We start from the raw sequence: 25,614 nt of genomic DNA, 5'->3' as shown, positions 1-25,614 counted from the left end.
AAACCCACCAGCCACTCCTCAGAAGGAAGATGGGGCAATCTACTTCCATAGTGATACTGCCTCGGAAACCCAAGGAGGGGTCGCTATGAGTTGGGTTCGACTCGACGGCACACAACAACAAGAGTTGAGCCATTCTTTCTTTCCTTTTTTTTTTTTTTAAACTATTACTGTGATTTGGGTAAACTTTTACAAAGCAGATTCATTTTACATTCAGTAGTTCATAAACATCTTATTTTGTGGCACTGGTTACATTCCCTGCAGTGTAACAGCTCTCCTCCCACTTCCTCCCTGTGGTTAGCCTTTCCCTGTGCCCTTTGCACCTGTGCATTCCTGCCTCCCTACCTTTCTCCCCGTGTAAATGCTGCCTTTCTGATCTCACAGGGTTGATTGTTCTAGGGGGTGCATCTCCCTGGTGTAAGTGTTCAGCTGGTAGGTCTGTCTGTCTATTGTTTGACTGAGAGTGAAGCCACAGGAGTGAGTTCAATTCCAAGCCCAAAGGGTGACTCAGAGCCATGGTCTTAGGGGTTTCACCAGTCTCTATCAGACCCATATGCATGGTCTTTCATATGATTTTGAGTTTTGTTTCACATTTTTCTCCCACTTGATATAGATCTCCAGTTTTGATCCCTTTCTGAGTGGTTGGCATTGGTAGCCAGGCCAGAGCCACTCTCTTGAGTAAGGCAATAGAAGCAGCTACCAGAGCCCTGTGCTTGTTGGAGGGGTCTTGTGGAGCACATCATCTTACTCCTTTTTTCTGAGCATCATTACAATTCAAAGTCAAAATTTCTGCCATTAATAATATCCAAAAGAGTCTGCAATAGATGCTTTCTTTCACTGTGTGTGTGTGTGTGTGTGTGTGTCTGTGTTTTGTTTAATCCTGGGAGGGCCCCACACTAATTAAGTTGTTCAGAGCTCCAAGTCCTTCTAGAGATGGCACTGGTGGGAATGGAAAAGTCTGTCCACATGAGAAGATGTTGAACAAGTTCTCAATCTATAAAAGCTCCAGCATGGGAAATGATAGGCATCCTAGCATGGATCATAGAAATATCACTTAAAAATCGGCAACCTCATTTTACTAGCCATTTTGGGCTAATTTTTTGTTCTATAATTTCATCTACGGATGAATTTACTCCCTGAGCAATAGGGATAGCCTGGGCTGCAGAGCCATCTGGTTCTCTCCTGGCTGACTCATCCTAAATAATTTCTCTGCCAGTTTGGTTTATAAAAACAAAGATGTGAAACCATCTTTACCACATATGTCACCAAGGATCATTTCATTTATTCAACTCAAAATGTGTTGGAGAGTAGAGACTACCTCCCCCAAGAATTATTTTTGTTGTTACACTTTGAATGTTGATGTTTTGGTTAAACTGTTGGCCTAGAAAAACCTTAAAGTAGAGTCTTCCATCATGTTTGTCACCAGGAGGTTGTATCTCTGAATTGTGGTCCCATGAGGCAGAGTGGTGGTGACAGTTCTATCAGCCTTCCTTGAGGGTGTTCCATTTTTCCTAAGACAAGTGAGGTATGTGGGTCAGCCACAGAGCCATGTCCTGTGCAAGACATGGTGTGGACCATGAAGCATCTTCCTAGATCAGATCAATCCTCAGACACAGGGTGGCACTGAGTAGCTTAGGCTCAGGTCAGGTCTCTCTGAGGATGAGACAACAAGCTATGCTGGACTTAAACAATTTGGGTGAAGATGATAGAATGGTTTATGAAAGAAGATGCACTGTGTCAATAATAGTTTTGAGCCCATTTTTAAAACATTAATCAACAGAAAACAAGCAGAACTTCTTTTTTAAAAAAACTTTTTATTATGAAGTTTGCAGAACTTCTTGAGTGATTTTTCTTCAAGACCATAAAAACATTATTTTTCTAAGTGCAGCAATATTTTCATAGATTTAAGGAGACACCAAACAAAAGTGAGATTCAGGTTTAGTCTGCAGCCACCAAAATCTTACAGTGTATCAGAAATACCAAAACATTTGACAGAACATTGTCCTAAGTGTGAAGACAGAGTTTCTTAAAGTGCCAGTGACCACCATAGATACACATGAGATGCTTGCTTAAAACACAGATTCCAGACCTTACCCTAGACCTACCAAATCACCTCTGGGGAGTGGCTCAAGCATCTGTATGTTGAACAGATTCCCCAAGAGATTTCCCTGGCATCTTATACTTTGAAAATCACTGTGATAAGAGCTCTGGATTAGTCATCTATTCATTCTGTTTAACAAAGTACCCCAAAATGCAGTGGCTTAAACCATCAGTCAGCATGTATTATTTCATACAGTGTCAGGAATGTGGGAGCAGTGTGGTCTGACTTAGAATCTGTCATGGGATTACAGTCATGATGTCAGCCAGAGCAGTAGTTATCTGAAGCCTTGACTGGGGCTAAGGAATCCTTTTCCAAGATGGCTTACTCACATCACTGTTGGCATGAGGCTTGAGTTCCTTGCCACATGGACCACTCCCTTGGACTACTTGGCTGTTCTTGCAGCATGGCTGCTAGCTTCCACCAGAGTGAGTGATCAGAGAGGACAAAGTAAAAGCAGCAGTGAATTTGATGGCCTAGCCTTGAAGTCACACTCTGTCTTTTCTATAATATCCCATTGGCTACACAATTTGGCCCTATTTAGTGTGGGAGGGGACTACATGAAGGCATGACTACCAGGCAGCAGAGATTGCTTAGAGGCTGGCTACCACAGGCTCAGAGGGAGAAATTAGGGTAAAAAAAAATTAATAAGAGAAGAAACATGCTTAGACAATGATGTTTTTTCCATCCCCAAACAGAAGAGTATTAATATGGTATTGCAGTATCCCTTAACTAGCTTCTCCACTAACCCTAAATAGTTCCACTTTGGCACAACATCAAGCAGAAAATCTTTCATCACAGGTCAAAAGGGAATCTTTGGAGAGAAAGGAACAGAAGGCAACATTGGCTTCCCCGGCATAACAGGCATAAAAGGAGCCCAGGGTCCTTCTGGATTTAAAGGACAAACAGGTAAAAAAAAATCTCCAGCAGCCAAACTGTCTTCAAATGAATGTTTTCCTTTTCTTCCAGCCATGGCTGGAAGTGTAGTCATAGGTGTGGGGTAAGTGCAGCTGAAACCCACCTACTACCCTGACTCCAAGTCTCCAAGACCTTCACAGCAGAGGTGGCCAATTTTGCCTATTTCCTTTCTGCCACAATTGACTCACTATAGGAAACTTGCTTTTGGATGCTGTGCATTCATCTAGCTGTGCATCAGTACCAATAACATGGAGAGAAAAGGTCAGAAGACTGTACCCCAAAGACCACTGTGGCCGGGGGGCTGGGGGGCTACAGCAACAGAGAGAAGCATAAGGAAATAACAAAAAAGATGTCTGTAGCCAAACATCCATATCTTATATAAAAAAACAGACTGAGTTCTTTTTAAAGGATTCCTTTTCATGCATTAGAATATGCAGAAATTCATTTGTGAATCCTGATTTAGTGAAGGAAAGCAGACAATGACCTAGCTTCATGCTTTTTTTTTTTGTTGTTGTTGTTGTTTTTATCCAGCACTTGTGAACTTTCAGAGACTGGACAAAATCTCTCAAGGAGCCATTTCATGGGCTTTCTTCAGTCTCAAAATTTATATTTGGATGATAGGATAAGAATGAAAAATACAAGCCATTTTCTCCTTGGTAAAGCTAAGCTGATCATATTAAACTTGAATGTGGCTATTTAAGGCCATAGGCATTTCATGCTGGACGGAAAGGTACTTAATATCAGTCAGACTTGCAGCTGGCATCTTCCAGTATTCTTCAGTCAGTACTACAAACCGTCTTCCCCTCCAGCTAGGACAGGGAACTTGAAGCTGCAGGCAAGGTCTCTTCTAAGCGTCTGGAGATGGTTTTCCTTACGTGCTCAGATTTAATGATCTATTTACCCCCTAGGCTTTCCAGGTTTAACAGGACTTCAGGGACCACAGGGGGATCCAGGACGTATTGGACTACCTGGTGAAAAAGGAGACTATGGTTGGCAAGGGGCTCCAGGATTGCCAGGTAAAATGATTGTTTCCTTAGCAGAAACACAAAACGCAAATGATTAGTCAAAGCCGGAGTTGCCGTAGTTACGAAGAGGCATCATTTAGCCAGGCTGGCCTCTCTTCAAGTTGTTTTCTATAAGCTTGTATGAGATAAAAGGAGATTGTCAGTAGTTTACTATAGACACAAAAACACATTCAGGACAGGGTTTGCAGATGTCTGAGTCAGTCAAAACATACTAACCTGCAAAGAAGTGTTTGCTCCCAGAAAATATCGATGAAAATCCTCCCCAAGTGGCATTTGGGCCCACTTGTCAGTCATGCCAGTGGCAGTGCTTGGGAGAGATCAAGGGACAGATGTCATTTTCCCCATTTTTCCACCAGGGAGGGCTGGCCAAGCCACTGGGCAGGATTTGGAGGTTCAAGGTTGCCTGGCACCAGCCCATCAGTAATGCAGGCCCTTGGCTTCTCTCTCTTGGCACAGAATTAAAGATGGTCCACTCCGCCTCCACAATCCCTGCCATCACCCTCATTCATTTGGCCACACTCACTACCCACATCATAGAAAGAACCGTCGCCTGTTTCCAGTGTCCTACTTTAGCGATGTTTATACTCGAAAATCCAGAGGGAGTGGAAATCATGCTGGGCTGTTTGTTCCCAGCAGTTTTTACAAACCAAATATATACCAGTGACTCAAGTGGCAGGAAGAGAACGGAACATATCCCTTCCCAGCTCCCTTCTGGTTATAACAAGTCTACAAAAAACAAAAAAACAACAAAAAAATTAATGTTAAACTGTTTTCCTGAGCATCATAAAAGTGAGTCATTTACATCCTTAGCTGCTACATATTTGCAGGGGCTTTGAATAGTATAGATGCACAGGATCATAGCAAATTAAAATATTTCTAATTTAATGGAAGGGTTTCTACCAGAAGTCCTCTATCCTTTCCTCTGCATGAAATAATTATGTGTGAATTCTTGCAGGTTTTCCAGGTATCCGAGGACTCAGTGGATTACATGGCTTGCCAGGCACCAAAGGCTTTCCAGGATCCCCAGGTACTTACTAGTCATCTCACCTGCTCAGTTATACCCAGCAGTACAGCAGTTCTCTATACCTCTGTACTATGTATACCATAAAGAACCCTGGTGGCGTGATGGCTAAGCATTGGGCTGCTAACCAAAAGTTCAGCAGTTCAAACCCACCAGCCACTCTATAGGAGAAATGACCTGGTGATCTCTTTCCATCAAGATTACAGCCTAGGAAACCCCAAGAGCAGTTCTACTCTGTCATATAGGGTCGCTATGAGTGGGACATTGATTTGGTGGCACCTAATAAGAACATAGGACTTCTGGTGGCACAGTGCCTAGGACATTTGACTGCTAACCATAAGGTTGGCAGTTCAAACCCACCAGCTGCTCCACGGAAGGAGGATGGAGCAATCTACTTCCATCAAGATTTACCACCTCAGAAATGCAATGGGGGTTGCTATGAGTTGGAATCAAGTCGATGGCAGTAAATTTGGTTTTGGATTAACAACATGTGTGCCATTCTAGACTATAGGGATAGGGGGATCTTGGAGAGCAGGATGAGTTTCTTGAAGGACTAATTTATCATTACTGACGGGCTGAATGAGAGTGACCATGAGAACCCAGAATCTCCGTTGGTCTGCAGACATCTGGAGATGAGATCTTAAAGGTTCACCTCTTTAAACCCAAAACTATGTTGAATGGATCTATGAATGACCCTTGATGGAGAGAAAAACAACTGTTTAGCTTTTCAGATAGCATCTTGGGATCTTTAAGATGCATGGGTGCCCCTCACTTGTCCAAAATTTTCATTTCATCCAAGCTACATTTGCAATCTTCCTTTCATTGGCATGAGGTAGACAGTTGGTACTTGATCTGTCCCTGGGGCTTTTCTTATGCTTTGAAAGAGTGATAATGACTTACCAGGGATTTTTTGTTTCATAGTCAAAATAAGTTGATACCTTTAATAGCATTTTTTGTAGCATTAATAAAATATTCTAGTGCATTTTTTTTCTTCATGGAGATTCAAAGCCCCAGTGTTTCCCAAGCCAATGACAGAATCACCACTACCACCGCTCACTGCCATCGAGTTGAATCCGACTCACAGAGACCCCTCCTTGGGTTTCTGAGGCAGTATCTCTATGGAAGTAGATTGCCTAGTCTTCCTTCCGATGACAGAATAAGGTCTGCTTTATTATTCCCTTCTGGAATATCACAGAGGAGCTCTAGTGGTGCGATGGCTAAGCACTCAACAGCTAACCAAAAGGTCAGTAGTTTAAACCTACTAGCTGCTCCTCAGGAGAAAAATGTGGTCATCTGCTTCTGTAAAGATTACAGCCTGGAAACTGTGGGGGCAGTTCTACTCTGTGCTATAGGGTTACTATGAGTCAGAATCGCCTCAAGGGCAACAGGTTGAGGTTTTGTTTGTTTGGTTTTTTTTTTTTGGTTATGGGATAACACAGTACCATCAGATCTTGAGTTACTCCAAAAAAAAAAAAAGGAACATCTTCTTTTGTGTCTTCTGCAGAAATCTTCCCGTTAGCTCTGCTCTCCCCAAAAAGCTGCCATGGCACATATGGAAAGGCTCAATAGCTTCTTAGAAACGTCTTTAAGTTTCATTTTAATAACCTTGTCTTTTCCTTGCATTTTAAAATTTATTTGCTGCACTCATAAAATAACATTTGTAGGGCATAGGGCAGTGAGAGGAAAATACCACTTTATTATGGAATAGTGTATCTTTTTTAAAAAAGACTTCTATTATTTACTTTTCCAATTATAAAAGTTATTCCTTTTCAGTGGAGAAAAATTAGAAAATACATTTAAAGAAGAAAAAAATCATAATCCTAAAGCTGCCATTAGAGTGTTATTATGGAACCAAATACTCATAACTGCAGGTAAATTTACATGTGTGTATGTTATTTATAAATTCACACACTCCTGCTCCAGTTAACATTTTAGTTCCAGTTCAAATGGGCAAAAATGAAGGGAAACTGTCAAGTCGTATTGCTGCTGCTGGCAAATACTTGGAGTGTTTCACACATGACCTGGGAAGAATTTAAGTAGTGTTTCACTACCAAAGTCACCCTGATTGTCTTTTGTTTTTCTGCTTTTGAGACGCATTAATGTCATTTCACTTATGGAATAACTTATGTTATTGTATTAACATTGCATGGTTGGAAAATGCTGACGTCAGCTGCTGTTTTAACTCTACCACAGGTGCAGACATCAGTGGGGACGCAGGTTTCCCAGGTACTACTGGGGACAGGGGTGACCCAGGGGAGCCCAACACCTTTCCAGGCCCTCCAGGAATACCAGGACAAAAAGGAGAGCAAGGAATACCAGGTAAGGCCAGACATTTTCAAAGCAAACATTACTATCTACCTAACCAGAGCCCAAGGAGCCCTGGTGGATGCTAACCAAAAGACTGGCAGGAGAAAAGAACTGGCGATCTCCTCTAATAAAGATTAACAACAAAACAATGTAACGCTTTGCTGTTGAGTCAGATCAGACTCATAGCGACCCCTCCTTGGGTTTCCCAGGCGGTATCTCTACGGAAGTAGATTGTCCAACCTTCGTTCCGAGGAGTGGCTGGTGGGTTTGAACCGCCAGCCTTCTGGTTAGCAGTCAAATGCCTTAGGCACTACACCACCAGACCTAGGAAATGCTATGGGGCAGTCTCTTCTGTCCTATAGGGTCATTATGAGTTGGAATTGACTCTCCAGCAAACAACAGCCAGATCTCAGCAAAAGATTGGGTCATCAGAATATCTGCATGAGTCTGAGAGATGAGTGGGAAGGAAGTGGAAAGCCCTGGTTTCTCTGGAGAAGATTTCTTATTGCAGAATCTCTTGGCTACTCTTTCATCATTTATATTCTGTATTAAGTTTCTTTTATTCCATCCCTGCACCATCAATTTACCAAAACTCTTCTTGAACCTACTGTGTGGTTTTCTGCATTCCATCAAAGAGGCCTAGAACATATCTCCTGTTTCCAAAGAATTCTAAGGAATAGTGCCTCTTTTTTAAAGCCACTGCCCCCCCCCCAACCTCTCTGCTACATGGAATCACAGTGGTCCAATGCAAGAGCCAGGAGCTGGTGACGTCAGAGCAGTTCCTGGAGTCCAGAGCAGAAGAGATGCTCCATTCTGCCCACTGGACCTCAGCTTATGTATTTTGGTCATGTTGTCAGAAGGGACCATTCCCTGGAGAAGGATGTCATGCTTGGTAGGGTGGAGGGTCAACGAAAGAGGGGGAGGCCTTCAACGAGATGGATTGACATGGTGGCTGCGATGATGGGCTCAAGTATAGCAGGGATTGTGGGGCTGGCGTGGGATCCGGCAGTGTTTCGTTCTGTTGTGCATGGGGTCGCTGTGAGTCGGAAATGACTCGACGGCACTTAACAACAACAACAACAGTGACATTCACAGATAGCCTGTCCGGACTCTTATTCTTCTTTAAGACTATGGGAATAATTCCAATTTATTGTCTTCCCTCTGATGAGTTTCATCTCAGGCATTTAAACTAGAATATGCAGCCTCAACTATTTCTGTAGCTGACATTCAAGTGTCAGTTCATGACTTGGTTATCAGTTATGCAAAATGGCTTTTCAGTGAATCTCCATGAGTCAGGGTTTTTTTTTATTTCAGTAGTTATGAAGATCCATGGGGGTTATTGAAAAAACAGAATTATTTTGATTCTGATTCGAGCAAAGCGACTTCTGTGTGCTAAAAGTTCTCATTAACAGAATCCTAATCACTGTAGTTAAGTTAATTATGTTTTTGTGGGAATTGGGCCAATCTAGGGATTTGACTGGATCATCTAACTCAGAAGTTTTTGCTGTTATTCACTGACGCTTACCATCTGTTTGGGTTACTTTGTGATAATAGTTAGAAGAAGCTCAATTGGTGTCATTTTATATCAAACTACAGATGGCCACTCATTAAACCCCGCAGGTCTAATAAAGCCACTTGCTTGTTTGCTGTAGTCAGTTTGACTACAGAGATACTTTTCTCAGTTGTTTCTCTTGGTGTTGTTTTCTTCATCCCACTCAAAAGCATGTATAAATAGAATCATTTCCCCTGTGATGGATAGCAAAATCTTCCAATATGACAATCTCTTAGTGTCACTGATAGGCATACATAGTCATGCAGATACAGAGAGTAGAGGATACAAGAAACCACTGTTTTTTCCTCTTTTTGAATTTCAAATATTTGCAATGGATTGCCCCAACTATCGTTTTCCATTAGCATTGATTTGAGGCTGTCTTTGGATGCTTTGATATTCTTGGTTTGTTTGTTTGTTTTGCAGTCTTTTAGTATTAATCCCTTACTCTCCAGACCTTCATGAAAAACAAATTACATAGCATAGTGACTAGGACAGAAACTACAGATCTTCCACTCTGAATCTTCAGCTCCATAAGGCAGGCGACATGTCTGCTTCCACTCATCAGGGCACGTGCAGCAACTGCACCCCTCTAGGCACATAGTAGTCACTCAATGAATATCCTGAATAATACAGATTTCCTTATTTGGGTGATTTCCCTCAAAAGTCTGTCCTCTTTCGATGCCTTTGAGTCAACCAGTGATAGCTGAGATCCAAAATGCTGTAAGAAAGTCAGAGGGAGAATGTTAAAAAATATATATGAATGTGGTCTATAAGCCTCATTTTGCCAATACTGTAATCTTTCATCCCATCACATGTGTTGACAGAACTATCAACAACTAGCAATATAGAGGAGCTTGAGTTTTAGTTTCTTTGCCAAGCCTATCGCAGAGGCTCTTGCTGAGGCATGGCCAAGCAATCACAGGAGCCAAGTAGAGTGCACATGAGGAAAAGAACCAATAAGAGATGGGTCCTGGGACTGGTGGTGGCCGAGTGTCTCTGAGGAGGAGCATCAGGCAGGTCAGAGGTGAGGGCTAAGCTACCCTGACGATGGTTCAGATGGCCCAGCCTCCCCACTTTCACCTTGAGAGTGTGCAGCCCTGGGCTGTTCCTTGGCCTCAGAACATCTTCACTGTCTCGTCCTTAGTGGCTCTGCTCCTTGACAGGTGATACCATAAAAGGAAAATAATAGGTAGAGAAATCTGATGCTGACATTAAAAGTAATGCCTTTTGTTTTTTTCCTAAGGGGAACGAGGCCCAGTTGGGAGTCGAGGGCTGCAGGGATTTCCAGGCATCACTCCCCCTTCCAATATCTCTGGGTTACCTGGTGACACAGGGGCACCAGGGATATTTGGCCCACAAGGTAAGTAGGATTTACGCATTTGTGCATTGAAATCTCTGGAGCAGGAGCTGGGGATCGCCCATTTAGCCAAGGCATGGTAAGGGTCAGTGGCTGTTACTGCACATCCAGACCACGCTTATTTTCATCACAAGCACAATACTCAGTTATTTCTGCTTTCACAGTCACTAGGAAATCAAATTACAGTCTGTGTTTAGTCCTTGCTATGGGATCAGATATTCAAAACTGCAATGAACTTGGAAACTTACAATATGCAGTGGTTTCCTCTTCTTCATTCCATCGCACTTAGACAAATGTTAAATTTAATTCACATACACTAACCACATATATTAGCAGAGTATTGAAAAGAGATGGTATGAGGATAGGACTGTCCCGTGTTAAACATGAGCCGGAAGTAATCCACTAAGTGAATGGCCTTGGCATCTCGTGGCCTGATGTGAGTCTCCCAGCATCTTCCTTCCTCAAGATGCTGTTTAAACTCTTGTTTCTTATGCTGGATGTTGACAGGTTACCGAGGTCCACCTGGGCCACCTGGACCTGCTGCTTTTCCTGGGGGCAAAGGAGATGCAGGGAATCCGGGAGCTCTGGGAAACGCAGGAACAAAAGGATGGGTGGGAGACCCTGGACCCCAAGGCAGACCCGGTGTGTTTGGTCTCCCTGGAGAAAAAGGTAACTGTGCGGAAGCCTAAGGAATCTCTCTTATCAGGGGATAGACAGCATTGGTTGTGGTTGACTGGAGTCACTCTCTCTATAGAGAGATGCATGTCCCTAATGACCTATTTGTATTGTAGGACCCAGAGGTGAACAAGGATTCATGGGAAACACTGGTGCAACAGGAAGTATGGGTGACAGAGGCCCTAAAGGACCCAAAGGAGACAGAGGATTCCCTGGTGAGTGGCTATCTGCACAGTTGCGGAGGTGATCATCTCAAGAAACCTGTGGCCATGAGTGGACTCCCAGGAATCTGTTCCTGGCCCTGCCATTGCCCTTCTGGCTTACAGACAGCACTAAATTTCAGATAATCATAACCCTCTTTGGTGTGGAGCAACAAAGTCTAAATAGCAAATGGAAAACCAAGAATGAGACATAGGCTGAGCCTGCTGTTGCCCTCACAGGGGTTGGGTGAATGGTATATTAATTTTTTTAAAGTGGCAGGCACTGAGCTACCTCTCAGATGAGCTTTTTATCAGTCTAATCTCTGGAAAATAAGATTTTTCTAGGAAGCTCTTAAGATTGTTTCAAGGGATAAAACTAGAGTTCAAAATAAGAAAACAAAAGGGTGCTCACATGTTTACTGTGGGCTTTCTTCTTCCTTTCCAGGTTCCCCCGGTTCTTCAGGATCCCCAGGAATTCCAGGAATCCCCCAGAAGATAGCTGCTGAACGAGGGACTTTGGGTCCCCATGGAAGGAGAGGTCCTCCTGGTGCACAGGGAGAGATGGGGCCCCGGGGCCCTCCAGGAGAACCAGGTAGGAGCAGAGAGCTGGCCCGAAACCCTTCCTGTAGCGTCTCCAGGGAAAGGTTTCTTTTCCTATTTTTATTTTCCTGCTAAAAAGCATTTGTTAAGCACTGGTTATGCCAAGCACTGTCACTGTCTCCAGTTGTGCTCATACTTATTTTGGTGGCTGTGCAGGTTTTCGTGGGGCACCAGGAAAGTCAGGACTCCAAGGAAGAGGTGGTATGGCTGCTGATCCAGGATTCCGGGGAGACCAGGGACCCATGGGTCATCAGGGGCCAATTGGTCAAGAAGGTAAGTGATAAATGATAAAACCAGAAAGAGGGAAGAGGGATTCTTCCATGTCCCACTGTTGATCTAATAAATTCTTGTTGTTAGTGGACACGGAGATGGCCCCTGACCTATGGCGACCACATGTACAACAGAATGAAACACTACCCAGTCGGACAGCAGCCCCATAGTCAGTTGTAGATCAGACCCTTGTGATCCATAGCATTTTCACTGGCTGATTTTTGGAAGTGGATTGCCAGGCCTTTCTTCCTAGTCCATCTTAGTCTAGAAGCTCTAATGAAACCTGTTCAGCATCATAGCAACACATAAACCTTCACTGACAGCATATGTAGTGCATTAGCCAAGACTCCAACCTGGGTTTCATTTGGTTCTGACTCATACCAGCCCCTCCTTGGGTTTCTGAGGTGGTATCTCTTTGGAAATAGATCGCCCAGTCTTCCTTCTGAGGAGTGGCTGGTGGGTTTGAGCTGCCAGCCTTCTGGTTAGCAGTCAAATGCCTTAGGCACTATACCACCAGAGCTTCCATAAATAAATTAGTACTAAGAAAGGACAGAGGTAAGAAGTTCCCACACTCTTCTGCCCTTCCATCCATGCTAGCTTCTCTCCTAAGGCCCTTGCAATAGCACTCATTGCTGGGCGTGCTCCATGACATGTGTGCCTCCACAGGACACTGGGTACAGAGAGAGTGCTCAGAATATGCACACTTCCTTCCTTGGAGAAGTGTGCAGGTGCATCATAGCTGGAAGCATAATCCATATACTGTCAGAGTCAGGAGTCCTAAAGATCTGGGAAGCTAAAACTAAAAGAAACAAATTAACAGGTCATTATAAAGTCCTGCATTATTTATTTCTTAAAATTATTTGCACATATGCAGGATGAGATAAAAGCTCATTGCCATGGAGTTGATTCCAATGCATAGCAACCCTATAGGACAGAGGAGAACTTCCACATAGTGTTTCCAAGACTGTAATCTTCACGGAGTCAGACTGCCACATCTTTCTCACACGGGGTGGTTGGTGGATTTGAACCACTGGCATTTCAGTTAACAACCAAGTGCTTAACCACTGAGGCCACAGGGCTCCTGCAAGATAGTAACTCATGCCAAACAAACAAACAAACAAAAAAGCTTGAGATTTACTTCAATATACCTGAGCTCAGTTTGACCTAATTGTCTGAGCAGCTGTGGTAATTAAATGACAGCTACATTACTAATGTCATCAAAGGAAACAATAACCCACTTCCTCCACAGGGACTGAACTATGGCCAGAGAATGGTAACATGGGAGGTCCACATCTTAAGACAAATATTGATGAATTGGAGTCCTCCAGGGGTAGAAACTAAGGTAGTGTAGGATGGAGAGATAATGTCATATGAAAAGGAAAGAGATACTGAAAATGTCCCTCAGAGAAGGGAGGGACAGCGGGAAGACAAGATCAGTAGGAGGAGCTGATTTCAAATATTTGACAGGTTGTCATGAGGAGACAGGTGGGACATTCTGTTGGACTTCAGAAGAAGAATCAAATTATAGGGGGCAGATTTCAGCTCAGCGTGAGAAAGAATGTTCTAACCCCTGTAGTGATCCAAATGGGGAATGAGCTTGACATGTATTCTGGTTACCTAGTGCCACTCTGACAAGAATATACCACAAATGGGATGGCTTGAACAGTTTATTCTCTTACAGTTCAGGAGGATGGAAGTCTGAATTCAAAGTGCCAGGCTCTAGGGGCTGGGTGGAAGACCCTTGACCTTGGGCTTCAGCTCTGCCTCTTGTTCCTGGCCCACTGAAGCTAGAGGCATCTCTTCATTCAGGCAGCTACTGGCTGCTGAGGCTAACAAGCCCAAGGTCAACAAATAAAACAGCACAATCCCGATGTTACCAAACCACACAGCAGGCCATTACTTCAAGTCCATTGAAAGTCCCAAGGTCAGCAGAGCATGGCAGGCTGCTGAACAATGACATGGTTACATGCAGGGTTCAAACATGCCATAAGCTAGAGATCATTCCCAAGGCTGCTTCTTAATACAGAAAGCAGACCACATCCCTAAAGCAGCTGCTTAGCTGTTCCAATACATTCCACCATGGAGTTAATTACCAGTCTTACCATGGGGAATAACTACATCCAGCTGCCCAGCCACTGAATCAGGCCCAGCCAAGTTGACACACAAACATAACTGCCACAGCATGTAATGAGCTGCCTCTCCCTAGAAGTGTCCAGCAAAGGAAGGCCTGCTCTCTAGGGCAGAGGAGATTCATGCGTTGGATGGGAGGCTGCACTGAGATACTTCTAAGGACCCTTTGAATTTCAAGATGTTCTAGTTCTTCTCTCTCAGTGTTGGGTACACCCTGAACGTGTACAGCATTCAGAATCTTTTCTTGGAAAAGATCCATCCTATGTATTTAGCATCACCATTATCATTAGTTCACTTTTTCTGAGTTCTAAATTTAGGCTAAATCTTTCCAAAGATGCTCTTTGTCTAAAAAGGGCAAAGCCACTGAGACCCAAGCTTTGGAGGGAAAAAAGAATAGCATATTCGAAATGTATCTTTGTGATGTCATGAACAGGTCTGCCTGCCACTGTGGACCTGAGGTTTTCAAGGCAACTAAAAAGGTGACTGGAGTCCCTGAAGGTGCAAACTATTAACACACTTGGCTGCTAACTAAAGGTTGCAGGTTCAAATCTACCCAGCAGTCTCAGGAGAAAAGCCTGGTATCTCCATCCAAAAAATCAGCCATTGAAAACCCTATGGAGTACCATAGGGTTCTGATACACACAGCATCACCATGAGTTAGATGTGACTTGATGAAAACTCGTACTTAAAAGAACAACTGCTTTCTCTCGGGCCCTAGGTGAACCTGGCCGGCCGGGGAGTCCAGGCCTGCCTGGCATGCCTGGCCGCAGTGTCAGCATCGGCTATCTCCTGGTAAAGCACAGCCAGACAGAGCAGGAGCCCATGTGCCCCGTGGGCATGAACAAGCTCTGGAGTGGATACAGCCTGTTGTACTTTGAAGGCCAGGAGAAAGCCCACAACCAGGATCTGGGTAAGTCCCACCCATGGAGCTCCCCCAGACCTGCTCAGTTCTTGGGCACCAAGGGTGATCAAGATCAAAAGGCCCCAGTAAGCTTCATTAACTCCTTTAAGACTGAAGAATTTGTGCTGATTGATGGCATTTACAAAATCCACATTCTTGGAGGTTTCAGAAAAGATTAAAGTGGCCTTTGAAGCGCAAGTCTTACAAACCCCTTAAATCTCAGAGCAGTTCTGCAGGGACCTGCTTTTTAGTATGACATCAACGTCTGCAGGCTCTATCCACATGTTGCTCCCTCCACCTGGAGGCAACTAATGCTGCAGTCAGACTGGAGGCTACGGAGGGGCTGAGATTAACATCAGACTTTCCTGCAGAGAAACCCCAGGAAAATACATGTTTTACATATGCATATATGTGTGTATGTATTTATTCCAGTAAGTCTGGGTGTCAAAGGAAATTTAAATGATTTAAAAGAGCACAGGAAATGTAACAAGCATTTTAAAGAAATGGTGGGTGGGAGAGAAACTCACTAGTCTGTGATATTAGCTGTCAGGACAGTGGTTAGCTTTGTGGGGAGTCACAGGGCGGGCATGAGGGGGCTTCCAGCATGCTGTTCTGTTTCTTGATCTCAGTGTAGACTACATCATTGTGTTCAGTTTGTAAATATTTGTCAAACTGAATAAACTCTTATGACTTGGACACATTCTTGCATATATGTTCTACTTATATGTATATCTATATTAAGTGGGGCAGAGCAAACAAGGATAAGGACATAAAGTAGAGCTGGGAATGAGGCTAAAAAGGCATGCCATAGTACTTTGCATATTTGCTGAAATAAACCACACATTTGGCTCTAAGCTTTTAAGAAGTCAATGTGAAAAGGGACTTGCTTAGTTATATACTGTATTTTCACACAAATAACATGCTTTTTATGTTTTTTTCCAAACCACGCAACCCACTTTCCTATGTGTGCTATATGCATGTGTGCTTTCCATAGCCACTTTATATGCGGAAAAATACAGTAAATCAGTCTGGCCATAAGGTAAAATCAGTCTTTTCACCCAGAAGAATTAGAGCTATTTGATACCTTGGAACAGCCAGAATTTCTTCTGGGAGCCTTTATAGGATGCAATGGAAGATGTCTTCATAATAGAAATCCATTAGGGTTTACTCAGGGCTGATTGTCGTAACATTCCCTTAACATAGGTTTCACCCGAAGGGCTGTTCCCTAAAGATACATCTCCCAGCTGATCTGACTTCTGACTTGGTCCAGAGGTAGACCACTCTTCTAGAGTGAGACCTTCTAGAAGAACAAAGGTGCTAATGCCAGTCTAGTCTGTGTAAAGAAAAAAAAACAAGCTGAAATGTTTTAGCTTCGTCTTCCCCAGTACATGGCAGAACTCTGCACAGGGGGCCGTGGGCACAGGGCAAGGCCAGAATATGGATTGTCCACAGGCTTGGGGCTGGGAGGAGCATCTTCCCAGCCACACTCAGTTGTGACTTCAAGGCATGCCTTTCTCCTGGCAGGACTGGCAGGCTCCTGCCTGGCACGGTTCAGCACTATGCCTTTCCTGTACTGCAACCCTGGTGACATCTGCTACTACGCCAGCCGGAATGACAAGTCCTACTGGCTCTCCACCACTGCGCCACTACCTATGATGCCTGTCGCTGAAGATGAAATCAAGCCCTACATCAGCCGCTGCTCTGTGTGTGAGGCTCCAGCTGTTGCTATAGCAGTCCACAGTCAAGATGTCTCCATCCCCCACTGCCCAGCTGGATGGCGGAGTTTATGGATTGGCTATTCCTTCCTCATGGTATGTGATACTTACCCACTCTCTTTCAGAGCATGGAACCAACTTGAAATCTGGTTCCTTTCCTCAACCATATCTGGCTAGGTGAACTGCAGAAATAGCCACCTTTGTGAGAATAATCAATCAGGGCAGCCATGAAGGGCTGCTTAGGTTGTATACTGCACAAGGGCACCTGGCCAACAGGATGAATGAGAGCTGGGATACAACATGCACTTTGCTAAGTGAGCCACATGCCTAGACCCAAGCCTGCCCTTACCTAGAGGTAGCCCCTTCATTTGCTGCTATATCTACGTATGGGCCAGCAGCAGCACCGGAGTTAGGATAAGTCTGGCCTGTTGTCCATATCACCGAGCACAACACCAAAGGTAAAGTTATCCTTGATTTACCAGAAAACTAAATATCTAGAAGAATTTTATCTAGAATCCTGGAATGCCCTTAAGAAACAGCTATTAAATGGCTGAGTTAAAACTGATTACACTGCTTAGGAAAATTCTGAAATACCAGTTTCAGATAGCTTTTGGATATAAAGGAGCTCTGGTGGTATAGTGAATAAGGCATTTATCTTCTAACCAGAAGGTTGGCAGTTCAAACCCATCAACTATGGGTGGAAGATGGGGCATTCTACTTCTCCCTTAAGATTTATAGCCTTGGAAACCCAATGGGGGTCACTCTGAGTTGGAATCAACTCGATGGCAGTGAGATTTTTTTTTTTTTTTTTTTGGCTGTAAGGTAGAGAAACTTAAATTTTTGCCAGTTTATGTTTAGCTTAACATCAAGGGAAGGGTCTGGATCACTGTCTCTTATAATTCTATTACTTAGTAAATCTTTGTAGGGAGAAAAGGAAAGGCAAGTTGAGGACAGTGGGCTTTCCATTCCATTGACATTTATTATAATCATCATCACTCCAATCATATTGCTAGTATACTCAATGTATTAAATATTTCACTCATAGAGACCCCCATTGGGTTTCTGAGGCATCAAATCTTTACCAAAGTAGATTGCCCAGTCTTGCTTCCATTTAAATAATATAATATGTAAATTACATACTGATTGGTAATCTTTTCAAAACAACAGAAATAACCTGGATTCTTAGAAAGGATAAAGCTATATTAAAGGAAAAGGTACATGAATACTGATATTTTTAAATTCTTAAGAGATACTATTGATATAATTTGGAAAACAGCTTACTAAATTCCATGTGGTGACAAAGCACAGATTCTACTTTTTGAGAAGCTTATCATTTAAAGTGCCTTTTGAGGCATTCCACAGAGTTTCAGTAACCTTCTTAGTGTCCCTATGTAATGGAAGATGCAAGTTTTTGGTTTCTTTTATTTTTTTAACTCTGATTGTTAAATTCAAAAATAAATGAGCCTTCTCCTTTATGAAGTCTGATTACACAAGACCCTAGAAAGGTCAGAGAAGTCCCTTCTTTCATTGGCAATTACGTTTCAAATTAATATCTTTAAAGCAGACTAATAGGATTTGCACATATTATCCTTAGCTTAAATGCCTAATAACCCAAGCTAGCCTGGAACGTGACATTCCACAGAAGACACGGGTGATAAGATGACAGAGTCCTCTAGCCTTGCTAATACAGCGGGAAGTCGGGGCAGATGGATCTGAAATACCTTTACTTCTAAGAACCACAGATAAATTCCCTCATGGCATTAATGACAGATACATGAGCTGATCTCTAAATATGCCTCTGTCTGCCTGGTTAGGAGACAAAGACCTAAACCCGAAATGCAGAGAACACTGTTGTGTGTCTTGTCTGTGCATTAAATGCCTTTTGATCCACTCTTAAAAGGTAGAGTACAAGTTTTAGAGCTTAGGAACTGCGGGCATCATAGCATAATGAGAGCTGGAAAGAAGACATAGCTGTTCACTAGTCCACAGCAGGAATTCAAAACCAGTGTTGAGGCCCACCTCTTCACCTTACTCACACTTCCTCTGTCCACTAATGTGAGTGACCTCATGACAGGAGCTTTCTCCATTCCCCATGAGAGCCAGACTGGGACCTAGGACGAGCAGCAGAGCTCCTGGAGGCAGACAGGTGGCCTACAGACAGGCAGCAGGAGCTGCCACATTCACAAAGTGACCTCTCTCAAAACTAGTCTGACTATAACCGTCTAGCCAGCCATTGTTCCAGTTTTTTCTTTTAATATTTGGGCTACTATGAGGTCTACACTAGGTGTGAAAATGTTCAAGGTTACTTCTCAGGGTTCGGCCACTTGTCAAGGTGATTCTCTTAAGATATATTAGTGGATTTTTAGTCCCAAAGCCAGGGGAAAATGGTGTATGTGCAGAGGCTGGGCTCAGAGTCCCTCCAAGGTGGACAGGACTGCCACCCCAGACCAGCCTGGCACTTCTTCCTGCCTTGACTGCCCAGGTGGCTTCCTTTGGGGTGTCCTTCCCAGGGATTACTTTACAGCTCCAAGTACGGCCTCAGCTGTTCAGGATCAAAGTGAGGCCTGAGACCTGAGATGCCTTGTGAGGATCCTCTACTTCTCACCACACATTTACATTAAAAAGAACGGTACAGCTTTGGGTTGGAGAGGTTCTGTGCTCCTTCAATGGAAAATTTCTGAAAGGGCTTTATTTTGTTTTTGCTTTTGCTGTTTTGCTTTGTTTCCTAAGAAGGCTAAACTGGGGCTACTGCCCTAATATATCACAGTATAGTTTAAAAAAAAAAAAAAAAAACCCTATAAAGTATAGCTGAGATATTCCTCTTCTGAATCATTGTGTTCTGACAACTCATTTGCCACTCAAAGCTTGCTTGACCATGTCAAATAAATATGTGTGTGTGTGTGTGTGCGTGTGTGTATGCACACACACACATACTTGCGTTGAGATACAGAAGACCTAGCCCCAATAGTAGTGATACTGCCTCGGAAACCCAAGGATGGGTCGCTATGAGTCGGGGCCAACTTGACGGCATATAACAACAACAACAACAACAGCCCCAATAAAAGCTAAAAGACTGTAAAATTGAAAGAGTCAAATTTTAAAATGGAAAAAAAAAGGAGCCCTGATGGTGCCCTTGGCTGCTAACCAACATGTTTGCAGTTTGAACCCACCTAGCCACTCCACGGGAGAAAGACCTGGTGATCAGCTCCCATAAAGAGTAACCAAACCAGACCAAACCCACTGCTGTCAAGTGGATTCCAACTCATAGTGGCCCTACAGGACAGAGTAGAAATGCCCCCCCCATAGGGTTTCTCAGGTGGCACAGTGGTTAAAGCATTTGACTGCTAACCAAGAGGTCAGCAGTTCAAATCCACCAACTGCTCTGTGGAAGGAAGATGAGACAGTCTGCTTCCATAAAGATTTACAACCTTGGAAACCCTATGGGGCAGTTCTACCCTTTCCTAGGACTCGGGATTGACTCAATGGCAGGGAGTTTTAGTAATTCTTACTGAAGAAGACTGCCACATCTTTCTCCCATGAAACATCTGGTGGGTTCAAACCCATGACCTTTTGATTAGCAGCCAAGAATTTTAACCACTTGACTGCCAGGACTCCTTCCCTAGAGATATGGCCTAGAATACCCATGGACATGGGTATTCTATGTCTGTTATATGGGGTCACTCAGAAAACCAAAACTCACTGCCATCGAGTTGATTCTGACTCATAGTGACTCCTCATTGGGGTCTTCACCACCAGAGCTTCTTATGGGGTCACTATGAGTCACGAGTCAACTCAAACAACAAACACGGCTTGAAAGTTAATAATAATTGCTGTCCCTGATACTGGGTTTCTATCTCCCCTCAGACGCCTCCCCAGCCTCTTAGCCTGCAGCTGAGTAAGAGTCTCACTTATTTCAAATGGCTTATTTAACAACTCTCTGATTGAAAAACAAAATCAAATACATAAGTAATACATATTCCTTGTAGAAAAATCAGCAAATAGAGATTTTTTAAATAATTAAAAGAAAAAATAAGTAAAACCACTTTTACTTTATTATCTAATCATAAACATTCCCAGAGGAGGGCAGGAAGGGTCCACTTTGGTGCTTACTTTTAACTTATCACCTGAGATGCTGTCATAGGGTCAGTATTTTTTTCCTTTAGGAAAAAACAAAATCATTCACATTTTGGTATCAGTCCTGCTGCATTTTCTTTCTATGACTAGATGAGATAGGTTGTTTTTTTTTTTTTTCCTCTTTTTTTACCAAAATATAATCGACTCTATGTACTGATTATAATCTGCTTTTGCTGTTGCTGTAGTTTTTACTTAACAACACACCATGCACATCTATTTATGTCAATAAACACCACCCACAGCACATGCTAAGGCCCAGGGTTCTTCTCCTCCTTGTGAACATGTACCGTGATTGATTTTGCCTAGCCCCTATTTCTGAACACTGTGCATTAAATGATAAGTTGCAGTTGGGTCTGAATTGACCTAGATAGATGTTCCTAATTTGTTTAGCAAAAACAAAGCTCCCCCAAAAGCAGATGATAATCAGATACCATTAAGTTGTTGGCAGTTTCTTCTGCTTACAAACCTTCTCTGTGTCTCCTCCCCTCTGTGCAGCACACGGCCGCGGGGGATGAAGGTGGTGGACAGTCACTGGTGTCTCCAGGCAGCTGTCTGGAGGACTTCCGGGCCACGCCTTTCATCGAATGCAATGGGGCTCGCGGGACCTGCCACTACTATGCCAACAAATACAGCTTCTGGCTCACCACCATCCCGGAGCAGAACTTCCAGAGCTCCCCCTCTGCCGACACCCTCAAAGCCGGGCTCATCAGGACACACATCAGCCGCTGCCAGGTGTGCATGAAGAACCTGTGATAGTTCCAGTCAGAGGAGTGGGAAGACCCAGAACGTGCTTTTCTGCTAAATCCACATTTGCGTCGGGAAGGTCAATTTTGGTGCTTATTTTTAACGTAATACCTCAGATGCCGACCCAGAAATTGATTTTATTTTTCTTTAAAAAAATAAAAACAACAACAAAGTCTACCAAAGGAATTCAGCAGCAGCACTTATACCAAATACACATTGCTCGTCTAACAGGCTCTGGCCACTCTAACTTGACTTCAGAGTGAAGCCACTCTTCATGACACTAATCCTTCAAAGTAGTAACTATTAACAGGTTAGGCACTCCCGATCAGACAGTATTAGATTATCATACCACTAAGTGTCACTAGCTATTTAATGTTTACCTGTATAGTCATTGTACTTTCAGATGCCACAAATGTACTTTCAAACTTAACATTATTTAATGGAGTGGTACAAAACGAGACAGCAGCAAATCAAAACTTGCAGCCTGGGTGGCCTAATAGCCAGTGGGCTCCAGAATTCATTGCCACTTATTTCCACCTGTGGGTCTCCTGTGGACGGGTCTTGCTCTGTTTCCTCACCCACATTATAACAGCACTATGTTCTCAGTATACTCTCTGTGGATGTGAGTTATCCTGATCCCCTCAGGAGGACCAAGTGGACCTTTTATTTTTAAACACTACTTGTTATTCACATACCAGCTATCATTCTTCCCACCACATCCTTACAGAGCATGGGATTTGGCAGAACTCACATAGCTATGGCAGTCTTTAAAGCTAGTCTGTTGCCAGCAATGCTACTTGAAGACAAACTTGGTAGAATCAGAAGTAATTTCCCTACTGCCCCAAGTTATCCTGAAGATTTTACCCTCCACTATTTTCTTTTTTTTGCAAGTTGTATTTTTATGAGTATTCTATCTTTGTGTAACTACCATAAAATAAAACATGTTTTTGAATATTTTTAAACCCTAACTCATTGTCTGCTTCAATTTTCTCATTTGTAGAGCACTAAATTTGCTCAAATGAACACAAAGCACTGCATGTGGGCTCACGAGCCATATGTACAGCTCAGTCCTGTGCACACTGCTATACTTTGGAGGGGCTCCTTTGATGCCAAATTCACTTCTGTTCAGACTTTGGTCACACCTGCCTCTAGTGTACACCTTACCCCCTGGGTCAAGTACTTTGGGCAGATCCTGAGGAAGGTTTTGTTGAGTTTCAGTAGACTTGAATTCAAGTCTGTTGATCTAAACCCACTCTGTTGTCTTTAATTACCATTCATTTCTCAGGGAACTGTGTTTTTGTTATTAATGTTTATAAAAACCACCACAAGCATCACGAATGTGAATTTGGAAGGTAGGTAGTTCACAAATGTACTTCCTAAGAAATTCAGTTAGTTTCAACATAACTCCCCAAATGCAAATCTCAGCACTGTAAAGAAACAGAAATCGTTCCCAAGATGTGTCTCTGGCTTTGATTTGAAATCTATATCACAGAATTTATTTTTACCCATTAAAATTCAGTCTCTTTTTAATTATTTTTCTAAAAAATTGCTCCATAATGGGTTAAGAATTCTACCTTTTCATTATATTTTAAATAGATTAGCAACTATCTTGGCTTGCATTTTCCCCAAAAGCAGACTGAGACAAGGACTACTGAACAGGAAGTTTATTTGGGGAAATGTTCTAGGGAACTGGAATGGGGACAAGGCAGAGTGAAACCAGGAAGAAAGGAACGACAAGCCCAGAGTTCATCACTACAGTGGTTACCATCATGGGTAACTTGTGTCTCAATCCTGCAGGGATCCACTAAGTAGCATATGGAAGATGCCTCAAACTGTCCAGCTGAGGTGTGGGAAAGGAGGTATTTATTTACTAGCTCTTGTCCCCAGTGGTCCGAGGTTGCCCCAAGTACGTTTATTCTCTCATACTTCCAAATGTACCTAGACACCAGCATGGTTGAGCAGGCACCTAACTGCCATTCCAGTTGGTGGTAGCAGAGAAGTAAAGTACACCCAGTGCAAGTTACTGTATCGGCTACACCTATGCAGAGCTAGTTGGCAGCAACAGCTGGAGCAAAAAGATGGGTCAAGAGCCTGTGAGACCAGGGCTGGAAAGCTGTCCAGCAAAGCAACTCCTGAGATGCTGTTGAACAGCTGTTTATTCCAGACTGCAATCCCTACCAAGAAGGTAGTCACAAAGTGTGTTCCAGTGCTGAATATTCCTACTTGACTTCTGTTATGGATTGAATTATGCACATACACACTCAACAAATATTTATTTATTTACTTACTTATTTATATTGGAATCCTAACCCTTATACCTATGGATGCAATCCCAGTTGGGAGTACAGTACTGTTATGTTAATGAGACCGTATAAGTATAGGGTGTGTCCTAAATCGAATTGCTTCTGAGTTAATAAAAAGAGTAGATTAAACATAGAGGCAAGCACAAACATGGGGAAAATATATGTCACATAAGGATCACCAAGGAACTGAGACAAGCCAGGGCTGTGGAAGCTGAGACAAGGATTAACCCTGGAGCCAACAGAGAGGGAGCCTTCCCCTATCACTGGTGCCCTGAATTTGGACTTCCAGTCTCCTAACTGTGAGAGGGGTCCCTGAGTGGCATAAACAGTTAAGCGCTTGACTATTAACCAAAGCGCTTAATTACTAATCAGACTTTCCCAGAGGCACCTAAGAAGAAAGGCCTGGTAATCTGATCCCAGCCCTGCAAACCCTGTGGAGCACGTTCTGCTCTGCATGAGTTGCAGTCAGCTTGGTGGTGGTAAACTGTGAAAAGATAAGTTTCTGTTCTTTAAAGCCACCCACTTTTAGTATTTTTGTTATCACTAGGTTTGGGATTGATGTGTGTATGCATCACATTTCAGAGTCAACTGCCCAATATTAAACATAAAAACGTTTCAGAACCTTAGATCTAAAATAAATAAGAGAAAAATAAAACCAGCCTCAGTACATAACTGGATTAAAAACTGTAGGCCATAAAACATAAACCCAATACAAATTTATTTCATAACCTCAATATTTGTCTGTACAAAGGAGCCCAGGATCTTGTTCAACCATAATGAATGTAAATGCCCTACTCTTGGATCACATCATTAGACTTAAACCTTGAAATTTCAAACTCTGTCCTTCATGGTTCCTTGCATACAACATAAGAGATTTTCTGGTCTAGTTTCTCAGTGCCAGGGATAACCGCCCAGAAAGTTAAATGTCCCAGTAACAGTGTCCCATATTTTCCAGAGAAAGGATACCTTGAAATTAGAATTGCTTCTGCCTTCCAACCACTTCATAAAATGACTTCCAGCACCTTCTCTGATGCTAAAATGCACATTAAGCTATAGGAAATACCATCTTAACTGGGTGATTAACGGAGAAAGGCACCAACTCTTAGAAAGCTGCATTTAGCCTTTAAACTACTAGAGAAACACAAGTTGATGAGGATGCCCTGGGAACATTTCTTCAGCTCTCAGGACCTCAGGGCAAATTGAAGCCAAGCACCTGCACTTCACAGAGGTTTAAGAGAAATTAGTTCCTATGTGTGAAACTGCTTAAGATTGTACATGGCATGGATACACTCATGTTTTATATGTCCTGGGCCAGAGAAAGAATTAGAGAATTCCTGCCGTTTAGGAAGTTTTGAATGGGTTCAACAGAGAAAAATTGTTCCAAATAGACTGTGGGGGTAATGAAAATAATTTCCATGACATTCTAGACATGGAAGGAAAGGGTGACGATGACATGCCAGGATGATCTTGAAGCCACAGACCAAACTCAAGCAAATGATTTGTAGAAAAATGGGGCAATGGCAATGCTGACCTCCTGTGGGCTACACAGCAAGAAGGTCACTTTACAGACTCAGGAAATTTGCCAGACTAAAAATAGCTATAAGCCATTGGAGAGTACAGTCATTAAGCTTAAAAAAAAAGAAAGAAAATAAACCACTGCCATCTTG

The 25,614-nt window shown here is 43.0% G+C and overlaps 1 protein-coding gene across 1 annotated transcript in view; it reads left to right on the top strand.

Annotated features, from left to right (window-relative positions):
- The window catches only part of COL4A2 (collagen type IV alpha 2 chain), a 199,989-nt gene extending 178,336 nt beyond the window's left edge, over positions 1 to 21,653 (top strand). The window contains exons 35-46 of the mRNA XM_007938924.1: positions 2,897 to 3,004; positions 3,922 to 4,029; positions 4,994 to 5,065; positions 7,253 to 7,378; positions 10,162 to 10,278; positions 10,783 to 10,944; positions 11,067 to 11,165; positions 11,596 to 11,742; positions 11,907 to 12,023; positions 14,869 to 15,060; positions 16,576 to 16,862; positions 21,396 to 21,653. Of these exons, the coding sequence (XP_007937115.1) occupies positions 2,897 to 3,004; positions 3,922 to 4,029; positions 4,994 to 5,065; positions 7,253 to 7,378; positions 10,162 to 10,278; positions 10,783 to 10,944; positions 11,067 to 11,165; positions 11,596 to 11,742; positions 11,907 to 12,023; positions 14,869 to 15,060; positions 16,576 to 16,862; positions 21,396 to 21,653 (1,793 nt within the window). The remainder of the gene's footprint in view (positions 1 to 2,896; positions 3,005 to 3,921; positions 4,030 to 4,993; positions 5,066 to 7,252; positions 7,379 to 10,161; positions 10,279 to 10,782; positions 10,945 to 11,066; positions 11,166 to 11,595; positions 11,743 to 11,906; positions 12,024 to 14,868; positions 15,061 to 16,575; positions 16,863 to 21,395) is intronic.
- Positions 21,654 to 25,614: the final 3,961 nt, after the last annotated feature.

This window comes from Orycteropus afer, unplaced genomic scaffold (genome assembly GCF_000298275.1).
Source record: "Orycteropus afer afer isolate SDZICR_OR568_19922 unplaced genomic scaffold, OryAfe1.0 scaffold00055, whole genome shotgun sequence".
Taxonomy (NCBI): domain Eukaryota; kingdom Metazoa; phylum Chordata; class Mammalia; order Tubulidentata; family Orycteropodidae; genus Orycteropus; species Orycteropus afer.
Note: the sequence above shows the minus strand (reverse complement) of the source record. Positions and strands in the feature narration are given on the sequence as shown.